The 12,485-nt window shown below is 42.2% G+C and overlaps 1 protein-coding gene across 1 annotated transcript; it reads left to right on the forward strand.

Annotated features, from left to right (window-relative positions):
* Positions 1–2,659: 2,659 nt before the first annotated feature.
* Positions 2,660–11,341, forward strand: LOC133622059 (uncharacterized). Its single transcript, XM_061984603.1, has 4 exons — positions 2,660–2,761; positions 2,845–2,957; positions 9,223–9,237; positions 9,320–11,341. The coding sequence occupies exons 2-4, from the start codon at positions 2,845–2,847 to the stop codon at positions 10,542–10,544; spliced, it is 1,353 nt and encodes a 450-aa protein (XP_061840587.1). The 5' UTR covers positions 2,660–2,761; the 3' UTR covers positions 10,545–11,341.
* Positions 11,342–12,485: the final 1,144 nt, after the last annotated feature.

Raw genomic sequence — 12,485 nt, forward strand, 5'->3', positions numbered from 1 at the left:
ACCAGAGACAGAATGGGTATTTTGTTGTATATTTTCAAAGCTTTGCAAATATACTTTTTGAGACCAGTCTAGCATAGAACATTCTATCGCGCCGCCAAAAATGGTCTGCCTTCCCGATCCCAAAAACCCCTAACCCCCCTGGCAGTCATGTCTCTCTTAGCCAAAACAAATGCTTATTATCGCTCTCTCAAACATTCCTCACTTCAAGGTTAAGCACACACAGTTTACTTGGAGACAAAGCAGCAAGAGAAGAAATGGAAAACACGAGCTGTTTTCAAATATGACTATGAAATAAAAGAAGTACAACTTAAATTCGAAAAAATCGATTTTGAATCCAATCGTGACCCCAAGAATCGATATTTAATCGAAACGTGGGACACCCAAAGATTCGCAGCCCTAGTGTGTATAATATATATATATACATATATATACAGGTAAAAGCCAGTAAATTAGAATATTTAGAAAAACTTGATTTATTTCAGTAATTGCATTCAAAAGGTGTAACTTGTACATTATATTTATTCATTGCACACAGACTGATGCATTCAAATGTTTATTTCATTTAATTTTGATGATTTGAAGTGGCAACAAATGAAAATCCAAAATTCCGTGTGTCACAAAATTAGAATATTACTTAAGGCTAATACAAAAAAGGGATTTTTAGAAATGTTGGCCAACTGAAAAGTATGAAAATGAAAAATATGAGCATGTACAATACTCAATACTTGGTTGGAGCTCCTTTTGCCTCAATTACTGCGTTAATGCGGCGTGGCATGGAGTCGATGAGTTTCTGGCACTGCTCAGGTGTTATGAGAGCCCAGGTTGCTCTGATAGTGGCCTTCAACTCTTCTGCGTTTTTGGGTCTGGCATTCTGCATCTTCCTTTTCACAATACCCCACAGATTTTCTATGGGGCTAAGGTCAGGGGAGTTGGCGGGCCAATTTAGAACAGAAATACCATGGTCCGTAAACCAGGCACGGGTAGATTTTGCGCTGTGTGCAGGCGCCAAGTCCTGTTGGAACTTGAAATCTTCATCTCCATAGAGCAGGTCAGCAGCAGGAAGCATGAAGTGCTCTAAAACTTGCTGGTAGACGGCTGCGTTGACCCTGGATCTCAGGAAACAGAGTGGACCGACACCAGCAGATGACATGGGTTGGTTTGGTTTGCATTTCCTTTGGAAATCGAGGTCCCAGAGTCTGGAGGAAGACAGGAGAGGCACAGGATCCACGTTGCCTGAAGTCTAGTGTAAAGTTTCCACCATCAGTGATGGTTTGGGGTGCCATGTCATCTGCTGGTGTCGGTCCACTCTGTTTCCTGAGATCCAGGGTCAACGCAGCCGTCTACCAGCAAGTTTTAGAGCACTTCATGCTTCCTGCTGCTGACCTGCTCTATGGAGATGGAGATTTCAAGTTCCAACAGGACTTGGCGCCTGCACACAGCGCAAAATCTACCTGTGCCTGGTTTACGGACCATGGTATTTCTGTTCTAAATTGGCCCGCCAACTCCCCTGACCTTAGCCCCATAGAAAATCTGTGGGGTATTGTGAAAAGGAAGATGCAGAATGCCAGACCCAAAAACGCAGAAGAGTTGAAGGCCACTATCAGAGCAACCTGGGCTCTCATAACACCTGAGCAGTGCCAGAAACTCATCGACTCCATGCCACGCCGCATTAACGCAGTAATTGAGGCAAAAGGAGCTCCAACCAAGTATTGAGTATTGTACATGCTCATATTTTTCATTTTCATACTTTTCAGTTGGCCAACATTTCTAAAACTCCCTTTTTTGTATTAGCCTTAAGTAATATTCTAATTTTGTGACACACGGAATTTTGGATTTTCATTTGTTGCCACTTCAAATCATCAAAATTAAATGAAATAAACATTTGAATGCATCAGTCTGTGTGCAATGAATAAATATAATGTACAAGTTACACCTTTTGAATGCAATTACTGAAATAAATCTAGTTTTTCAAAATATTCTAATTTACTGGCTTTTACCTGTGTGTGTGTATATATATATATATGTATGTGTGTATATACTGCGATGAGGTGGCGACTTGTCCAGGGTGTACCCCGCCTTCCGCCCGATTGTAGCTGAGATAGGCTCCAGCGCCCCCCGTGACCCCAAAGGGAATAAGCGGTAGAAAATGGATGGATGGATGGATGTGTGTATATATATATATATGTATGTGTGTATATATATATATATATGTATATATATATATATGTATATATATATATATATATGTATGTATATGTACAGTACCGTATATGTGTGTCGAGGTTTCTGTGGTTTATCCGTTATACAGTCCTCATTATTGGGGTAGTGCGGAATATACGTTAGGTCAGGAAAAAACACAGAGTATTTCATCCCTACAAGCCTGTTTTGCAGGTTTTCCCCTCAGGGGAGTTTCTCTCCTGAAGAGCGTTTGAAACTCCCTTGAAGAGCAGGGAAACCTGCAAAACAGGCTTGTAGGGATGAAATAGGTTAGGAAAAACCACAGAGGCTAACGTATATACATATATATATATATATATATATATATATATATATATATATATATATATATATATATATATATATGTGTATATGTAATGCATTTAAGTGGGGCCACAAGTGTGTGTGTGTGTGTGAGTGTGTGTGTGTGTGTGTAGTGAGTTGTTGAGCAACATTGTGATAAGATCAAGTTCCTTTTTGAGGTTTGATCTGTGAGCAGAAAACATCTTCATCATCTTCATCATCGGCAACCAGGTCCAACAAGGTGGGTCGAATATTTCTTGTCTCCTTCTTGAAACTTTCAAGAAATAACACATTTTGTTTTTGTGTGCGTGCGTGTGTGTGTAGATGGCTGATGTGCGCTGGCGGTTGTTGGCACTTATTGTGGTTGTCATGGCAACAAAGACCCAGGCCATCGACCAGAACGTGCTTGGCCCAATTGTTGAAGAAGTCCTCCGAAGGTACTTTACTTCCTGTTTGTTGTTTGTTTACTATTGTTGTTTGTTTGTCATACTTGTTTGTTTGTGATAGTGCGGTGTTTGAACCTGACACAATCTATTAAACAAAGACAAGAAGCAAGGAATCAAACAGAGACAGGATTCAATTTAGCGACCCTCGTACATAGTCGCCCCCAAGCTCTGAGGAAAGGGTTCCGCGCCTCCGCATTTATTTGGGCATTTCCTGATTACATAGCTGCAGCTGCTTCAAAGGGGAGGTGGTCATAAACTGCTGCTGCGCTGGGTCATAAACCATACCATACCATACCATACCAACTTTATTTATAAAGCCCTTTAAAAACAAGCACAGTTGAAAAACAAAGGGCTGTACACCACAAAGAAATAGAGGCAAAGGACAGACTAAAAAATAACATTTAAAACAGAAATAAAAATACACAATTTAAAAAGCAAATATAAATTAAAGCTGCAAGCAGCGTTGTTCGGGCCCGCGTCTTTGGCAGGTGCTAGTCCTAAGTGTCCCAATACTTTTGTCTACTTTTAGTCTGAAGTGTCCCAAGACTTTTGTCTAGTGTACCTACCTTGTCTGCATTGTGTGGGCACGTTGGTGCTTCCTGCTTTTGAGCAGCCATCTTAAAAAAACAGCACCGCAGGAGCATCAGTGCAGCGGGTCTTTGAAGGGTCATAAAATCAAAACCGGAGCAGGTATCACAACTCTTTCACCAACTTTTAATCAGAAGGGTTCAATCTCTCTCCTGTGTTAGTTTGAAGCCGAAACAACAAACGCGCTCAGAGGAGATAATGTTTGAAGAAAGGGGACGGGTTTTTACAAAAATGTTGTGTTGAAGGGGGAATAGCAAACTTCCTGCATATTTTTGCTGGGGGTTGTAAATTTATGAAATGTAGGTCTAAGTGAGACCTACATAGAGGTTTTTGTTTCATGTCTCTCTGACCTTCCCAGTGGGAGTTACAGGCAGTTTTGTAATTTTTTTTTCTTCCGAGGAGCAGTTTTTTATCAGTTTTATAAAAAAATTGCTGTCGAGCGCAATTTTTGAATTTGGGGTTAGGTTTTTTTATTAGATCACAGTTTTTGCCAGTCCTGATGTGTGTGTTCAGTTCTGTGAGTTTTGAAGCATGTTAAGGGGGTCAAATTACAGCGCAAAGAGGCAAAAGTGACTGTTTTTAGTACTTTTTTGTCTTGAAGGGGGAATTGCCAACTTCCTGTTGATTTTAGCCCGAGGATGTACAATTATGAGAACTAGGTCTAAGTCAGACCTACATAGAGGATTTTGTTTCATGTTTTTCCGACCTTCCTAGTGGGAGTTAGAGGCAGTCTAGTTTTTATTTTTCCTAGGGGGCGCTAGAGCGCAATTTTGAGTTTTGAGGTTTGGTTTTTTGATAAAAAGTTTTGCCGTATATTACTGATGTGTGTGTAAAATTTGGTGAGTTTTGAAGCATGTTAAGGGGGTCAAAGTAGTGCGCAAAGCTGCGGAAGAATAATAATAATAATAAGAATAAAACCTTAGAAATACAATAGGTCCTTATGTCCCATTGCATAAGGACTCCCTGTGGGAGTCCTTATGCAATGGGCCATGGCGGGCCCTAATTAAAGCTGCAAGCAGCATTGGTCGGGCCCGCGTATTTGGCAGGTGCTAGTCCTAACTGTCCCAATACTTTTGTCCAGTGATAGTCATAAGTGTCCCAATACTTTTGTCTACTTTTAGTCTGAAGTGTCCCAAGACTTTTGTCTAGTGTACCTACCTTGTCTGCATTGTGTGGGCACGTTGGTGCTTCCTGCTTTTAAGCAGCCATCTTAAAAAAAACAGCAGCGCAGCAGCATCAGCGCAGCGGATCTTTGAAGGGTCATAAAATCAAAACCGGAGCAGTTAGAAAAAAAAGCGCTTCCGTCATTGTAATCACAACGGTTCAATCTCTCTCCTGTGTTAGTTTGAAGGCGAAACGACAAACGCGCTCAGAGGAGTTCGTTTTTGAAGGAAGGTGACCGGTTTTTACAAAAAATTTGTTTTGAAGGGGGAATAGCAAACTTCCTGTTTATTTTTTGCTGGGGGTTGTTAATTTATGAAATGTAGGTCTAAGTGAGACCTACATAGAGGTTTTTGTTTCATGTCTCTCCGACCTTCCCAGTGGGAGTTACAGGCAGTTTTGTCATTTTTTTCTTCCGAGGAGCAGTTTTTTTTTTTGCGTTTTATTAAAAAATTGCAGTAGAGCGCAATTTTGGGATTTGGGGTTAGGTTTTTTTTTTTTAGATCGCAATGTTTGCCAGTCCTGATGTGTGCGTTCAGTTTGGTGAGTTTTGAAGCATGTTAAGGGGGTCAAATTACAGCTCAAAGAGGCAAAAGTGACTGTTTTTAGTACTTTTTTGTCTTGAAGGGGGAATTGCCAACTTCCTGTTGATTTTAGCCCGAGAATGTACTATTATGAAATCTAGATCTGAGTCAGACCTACATAGAGGTTTTTGTTTCATGTCTCTCCGACCTTCCTAGTGGGAGTTACAGGCAGTCTAGTTTTTTTTTCTTCTAGGGGGCGCTAGAGCGCAATTTTAAGTTTTGAGGTTTGTTTTTTTGATAAAAAGTTTTGCCGTATATTACTGATGTGTGTGTAAAATTTGGTGAGTTTTGAAGTATGTTAAGGGGGTCAAATTACAGCGCAAAGTTGCGGAAGAATAATAATAGTAAAACCTTAGAAATTCAATAGGTCCTTATGTCCCATTGCATAAGGACTCCCGAAGGGAGTCCTTATGCAATGGGCCATGCAGGCCCTAATTACCCTAAGAACAGTTTGTTAGATAAAAACAGTTTAAAAGTTAAAAACAGTTCAAAGTCTCATGCTGGGTTAAAAGCCAGTGAATAAAAATGGGTTTTAAGAAGGGTCTTGAAAATAGCCAAAGAAGGGGGCCTGTCTCACATGGAGAGGGAGATCGTTCCAGACAGGTGCTTGGAGCGGTGTCGGGTTTGCCCCCTCTCTGTTTTGTAGATTGTCTTGCCCAAGGACACAACGGACGTGACGAGGATGGTAGAAGGTGGGGATTGAACCCCAGTAACCAGCAACACTCCGATTGCTGGCACGGCCACTCTACCAACTTCGCCACGCCGTCCCTTATATATAGATTGGTCACATCTAGTCTTAGACTTAGATTGTTACATCTAGTCTTAGACTTAGATTGGTCACATCTAGTCTTAGACTTAGATTGGTCACATCTAGTCTTAGACTTAGATTGGTCACATCTAGTCTTAGACTTAGATTGGTCACATCTAGTCTTAGACTTAGATTGGTCACATCTAGTCTTAGACTTAGATTGGTCACATCTAGTCTTAGACTTAGATTGGTACATCTAGTCTTAGACTTCGATTGGTCACATCTAGTCTTAGACTTCGATTGGTCACATCTAGTCTTAGACTTAGATTGTTACATCTAGTCTTAGACTTAGATTGGTCACATCTAGTCTTAGACTTAGATTGTTACATCTAGTCTTAGACTTAGATTGTTACATCTAGTCTTAGACTTAGATTGGTCACATCTAGTCTTAGACTTAGATTGTTACATCTAGTCTTAGACTTAGATTAGTCACATCTAGTCTTAGACTTAGATTGTTACATCTAGTCTTAGACTTAGATTGGTCACATCTAGTCTTAGACTTAGATTGGTCACATCTAGTCTTAGACTTAGTTTGTTACATCTAGTCTTAGACTTAGATTGTTACATCTAGTCTTAGACTTAGATTGGTCACATCTAATCTTAGACTTAGATTGGTCACATCTAGTCTTAGACTTAGATTGTTACATCTAATCTTGGACTTAGATTGTTACATCTAGTCTTAGACTTAGATTGGTCACATCTAGTCTTAGACTTAGATTGGTCACATCTAGTCTTAGACTTAGATTGGTCACATCTAGTCTTAGACTTAGATTGGTCACATCTAGTCTTAGACTTAGATTGGTCACATCTAGTTTTAGACTTAGATTGGTCACATCTAGTCTTAGACTTAGATTGGTCACATCTAGTCTTAGACTTAGATTGGTCACATCTAGTTTTAGACTTAGATTGGTCACATCTAGTCTTAGACTTAGATTGGTCACATCTAGTCTTAGACTTAGATTGGTACATCTAGTCTTAGACTTCGATTGGTCACATCTAGTCTTAGACTTAGATTGTGACATCTAGTCTTAGACTTAGATTGGTCACATCTAGTCTTAGACTTAGATTGTTACATCTAGTCTTAGATTTAGATTGGTCACATCTAGTCTTAGACTTAGATTGTTACATCTAGTCTTAGACTTAGATTGGTACATCTAGTCTTAGACTTCGATTGGTCACATCTAGTCTTAGACTTAGATTGTGACATCTAGTCTTAGACTTAGATTGGTCACATCTAGTCTTAGACTTAGATTGTTACATCTAGTCTTAGATTTAGATTGGTCACATCTAGTCTTAGACTTAGATTGTTACATCTAGTCTTAGACTTAGATTGTTACATCTAGTCTTAGACTTAGATTGGTCACATCTAGTCTTAGACTTAGATTGGTCACATCTAGTCTTAGACTTAGATTGTTACATCTAGTCTTAGACTTAGATTGGTCACATCTAGTCTTAGACTTAGATTGGTCACATCTAGTCTTAGACTTAGATTGTTACATCTAGTCTTAGACTTAGATTGGTCACATCTAGTCTTAGACTTAGATTGGTCACATCTAGTCTTAGACTTAGATTGGTCACATCTAGTCTTAGACTTAGATTGGTCACATCTAGTCTTAGACTTAGATTGGTACATCTAGTCTTAGACTTCGATTGGTCACATCTAGTCTTAGACTTAGATTGTGACATCTAGTCTTAGACTTAGATTGGTCACATCTAGTCTTAGACTTAGATTGGTCACATCTAGTCTTAGACTTAGATTGTTACATCTAGTCTTAGACTTAGATTGGTCACATCTAGTCTTAGACTTAGATTGGTCACATCTAGTCTTAGACTTAGATTGTTACATCTAGTCTTAGACTTAGATTGGTCACATCTAGTCTTAGACTTAGATTGGTCACATCTAGTCTTAGACTTAGATTGGTCACATCTAGTCTTAGACTTAGATTGGTCACATCTAGTCTTAGACTTAGATTGGTACATCTAGTCTTAGACTTCGATTGGTCACATCTAGTCTTAGACTTAGATTGTGACATCTAGTCTTAGACTTGGATTGGTCACATCTAGTCTTAGACTTAGATTGGTCACATCTAGTCTTAGATTTAGATTGGTCACATCTAGTCTTAGACTTAGATTGGTCACATCTAGTCTTAGACTTAGATTGTTACATCTAGTCTTAGACTTAGATTGTTACATCTAGTCTTAGACTTAGATTGTTACATCTAGTCTTAGACTTAGATTGGTCACATCTAGTCTTAGACTTAGTTTGTTACATCTAGTCTTAGACTTAGATTGTTACATCTAGTCTTAGACTTAGATTGGTCACATCTAGTCTTAGACTTAGATTGGTCACATCTAGTCTTAGACTTAGAATGGTCACATCTAGTCTTAGACTTAGTTTGTTACATCTAGTCTTAGACTTAGATTGTTACATCTAGTCTTAGACTTAGATTGGTACATCTAGTCTTAGACTTCGATTGGTCACATCTAGTCTTAGACTTCGATTGGTCACATCTAGTCTTAGACTTAGATTGGTCACATCTAGTCTTAGACTTAGATTGGTCACATCTAGTCTTAGACTTAGATTGGTCACATCTAGTCTTAGACTTAGTTTGTTACATCTAGTCTTAGACTTAGATTGTTACATCTAGTCTTAGACTTAGATTGTTACATTTAGTCTTAGACTTAGATTGGTCACATCTAGTCTTAGACTTAGATTGGTCACATCTAGTCTTAGACTTAGATTGGTCACATCTAGTCTTAGACTGGGTTAAAAGCCAGTGAATAAAAATGGGTTTTAAGAAGGGTCTTGAAAATAGCCAAAGAAGGGGCCTGTCTCACATGGAGAGGGAGATCGTTCCAGACAGGTGCTTGGAGCGGTGTCGGGTTTGCCCCCTCTCTGTTTTGTAGATTTCGGGGTCATGATAAGGTCTCCCTGTGGCCGTCCAATAGCTCAAAGAAACCGACACCTCCACGATCAAAGACAGCTTTTGTCTTCTCGCAGGGCGACCTGGGAAAACAAGTTATATACAATCATTCTGACAGTGATACAAGTTTGTTCGTGATGATTCTTTGTTTGTGATAGTTGTTCCTTTTTTTTGTGTTCCCACACCTGCAGGCTTCACGTGGATCGGTGAGTTATGGCAAGAAGATTATTGGTGTTGGAGCAAAGGTCACATGGTTAATGTGTGTGTGTGTGTGTGTGTGTGTCCTAGGGGACTGCCCATGTTCAGTGTGGCCGTGAGCGTCCCCCTGGGTTCTAACGGTCAATATGACGTCGCCGCCATACCTGACCCGGGCGAGAACATCAAGAACGCCATCCTGAAATGCCGCGTCTACGAGGACGAGCACGTGGTGGCCGCCACCCTCCTGAGGTGGCCCGACGTGCTCACCATGTGCCCCAAAGAGAAGGTGCCGTGGAAAGATGTTCTGAGGAAGTGCGGGCGGTCCTCCATGACCTGGCAGGAAGTCGGGGAGAACTGCGTAAAAGGCGCGCGAGCGGACCACGCCGAGTACCGCGTTCTGAAGACCTTTGAGGCGTGGGCGGCTGACAAGAAGAAGACGGGTCTGATGCTCCTCTACGTCTTCGCCTCGCCGTGCACAAGCAGATGCACGCATGAGAACAGCGGGCTGAGCATCCTAAAGCTGGTGGAGAACATTGCGCTGTGGCCGCAGCACGCCGTGGTCTTCTCCAAGGTCTTCCAACCTAAAGGCAAAGACCCCGTCAAGGTCAACCAACTCAAGGGCGGCCTCAGCAACCTGGGACGCCATCTCGGCAGCGGCGGCCTCGGGAACATCTTCCGCTGCGACATGAAGTGTGTCAGCTGCTCCGGCGGAGGGGGGCAGGTCACACCTTACTGCTACCAAAGTGGGCGGGGCCAGAGCATCCAGGAAGGACGGGGCGGCGGGGGTAACGTGAGGCGGGGCCGAGGGGGCGGGAGGAGGAGAAGAAGCCTCCAGAAGAGCCCAGTGGTGGAAAGTGACGTCTCCGACGTGACCCCGCCCGAGCAGCCGGAGTCCACCACAGGACCTCCGCCAGCCAAAGGTCCCGGAAGGAAAATGAAGCGTGGGCGTGGCCAGAAGAAGACAGACAAAGGAGGCGGCACCAAGCGTGGGCGTGGCCAGAAGAAGACCGACAAAAGAGGCGGGAGCAAGCGTGGGCGTGGCCAGAAGAAGACAGACAAAAGAGGCATGACCAAACATGGGCGTGGCCAGAAGAAGACAGACAAAAGAGGCGGGAGCAAGCGTGGGCGTGGCCAGAAGAAGACAGACAAAAGAGGCGGGAGCAAGCGTGGGCGTGGCCAGAAGAAGACAGACAAAAGAGGCATGACCAAACATGGGCGTGGCCAGAAGAAGACAGACAAAAGAGGCGGGACCAAGCGTGGGCGTGGCCAGAAGAAGACAGACAAAAGAGGCGGGAGCAAGCGTGGGCGTGGCTGATCTCCCCCCGGGGGGCGGCGCCGAGGTTGACAGCGACCAATTATGAGAGCCGGAAAAAAAAATAAAAAAAATCAGCTTTTGCTTCCACGCTAACGCTAGCATGCTAACATGATGAACATGTGAATTTCTGATTTTGCATTTAAAAAAAAAGCAAGCGTGGGCGTGGCCAGAAGAAGACAGACAAAGGAGGCGGGACCAAGCGTGGGCGTGGCCAGAAGAAGACAGACAAAATAGGCGGGAGCAAGCGTGGGCGTGGCCAGAAGAAGACAGACAAAAGAGGCATGACCAAACGTGGGCGTGGCCAGAAGAAGACAGACAAAGGAGGCGGCACCAAGCGTGGGCGTGGCCAGAAGAAGACAGACAAAAGAGGCGGGACCAAGCGTGGGCGTGGCCAGAAGAAGACAGACAAAAGAGGCATGACCAAACGTGGGCGTGGCCAGAAGAAGACAGACAAAAGAGGCGGGGTAAAGCGTGGGCGTGGCCAGAAGAAGACAGACAAAAGAGGCGGGAGCAAGCGTGGGCGTGGCCAGAAGAAGACAGACAAAAGAGGCGGGAGCAAGCGTGGGCGTGGCCAGAAGAAGACAGACAAAAGAGGCGGGAGCAAGCGTGGGCGTGGCTGATCTCCCCCCGGGGGGCGGCGCCGAGGTTGACAGCGACCAATTATGAGAGCCGGAAAAAAAAAAAAAAAAATCAGCTTTTGCTTCCACGCTAACGCTAGCATGCTAACATGATCAACATGTGAATTTCTGATTTTGCATAAAAAAAAAAGCTTTTAGCAAACATTTCTCTGCTCTTTAATTGGAAGACGCAACAACATATTTCACTCCTCTGATAATAAAGAATGAATATTTGAGAAGATGTCACGTTGTGTAAATTTCGACTTTCTTATCTAATCATTTCGACTTGTTTCCCCTAATAATTATTACTTTTAATCTCATAATTTAGATTTTTTATTTTTTTTTATTTCATAATTATTTTATGTCTAGTGACAGAAACGGGCTTCCATAGTTTTGAGTAGTTTAACATGATCGAGTTTTTTCCTAACATTCCACACTACAAAATAAAAGCATGTACAATATCATTTGTACTGATATCATATCAAATTAATATCCGTATCGGCCAATACTCTGTATCGTATATATATCAACAACAATGTCGCCTTTAATACAAAGTTGACAAAAAGTTATATCTTTAAATCTACAAAAGCCAAAAGCAGTGAAGTTGTCAGGTTGTGTAAATGGTAAATAAAAAGAGAATCCTTTTCAACTTATATTCAATTAAATAGACTGCAAAGACAAGATATTTAACATCGAACTGGTAAACTTTCTTATTTTTTGCAAATATTAGCTCATTTGGAATTTGATGCCTGCAGCATGTTTCAAAAAAGCTGGCACAAGTGGCAAAAAAGAGTGATAAAGTAGAGGAATGCTCATCAAAGACTTATTTGGAACATCCCACAGGTGAACAGGCTAATTGGGAACAGGTGGGTGCCATGATTGGGTATAAAAGCATGAAATGCTCAGTCGTTCACGAGGGTCACCACTTTGTCGACAAATGCCTGAGCAAATTGTTTAAGAACAACATTTCTCAAGCAAGGAATTTAGGGATTTCACCATCTACGCTCCGTAATATCATCAAAAGGTTCAGAGAATCTGGAGAAATCACTGCACGTAAGCCGTGATATTACGCACCTTGGATCCCTCAGGCGGTACTGCATCAAAAAGTGACATCAGTGTGTAAAGGATATCACCACATGGGCTCAGGAACACTTCAGAAAACCACTGTCCGTAACTACAGTCGGTCGCTACATCTGTAAGTGCAAGTTAAAACTCTCCTATGCAAAGGGAAAGCCATTTATCAACAACACCCAGAAACGGAGCCGGCTTCTCTGGGCCCGAGCTCATCTAAGATGGACTGATGCAAAGTGGAAAAGTGTTCTGT

Source organism: Nerophis lumbriciformis, linkage group LG25 (genome assembly GCF_033978685.3).
Source record: "Nerophis lumbriciformis linkage group LG25, RoL_Nlum_v2.1, whole genome shotgun sequence".
Lineage (NCBI taxonomy): Eukaryota > Metazoa > Chordata > Actinopteri > Syngnathiformes > Syngnathidae > Nerophis > Nerophis lumbriciformis.

Excerpts from the sequence above, each read along its gene's own strand:
- LOC133622059 (XM_061984603.1), top strand. The coding sequence starts at position 2,845 with ATGGCTGATGTGCGCTGGCGGTTGTTGGCACTTATTGTGGTTGTCATG.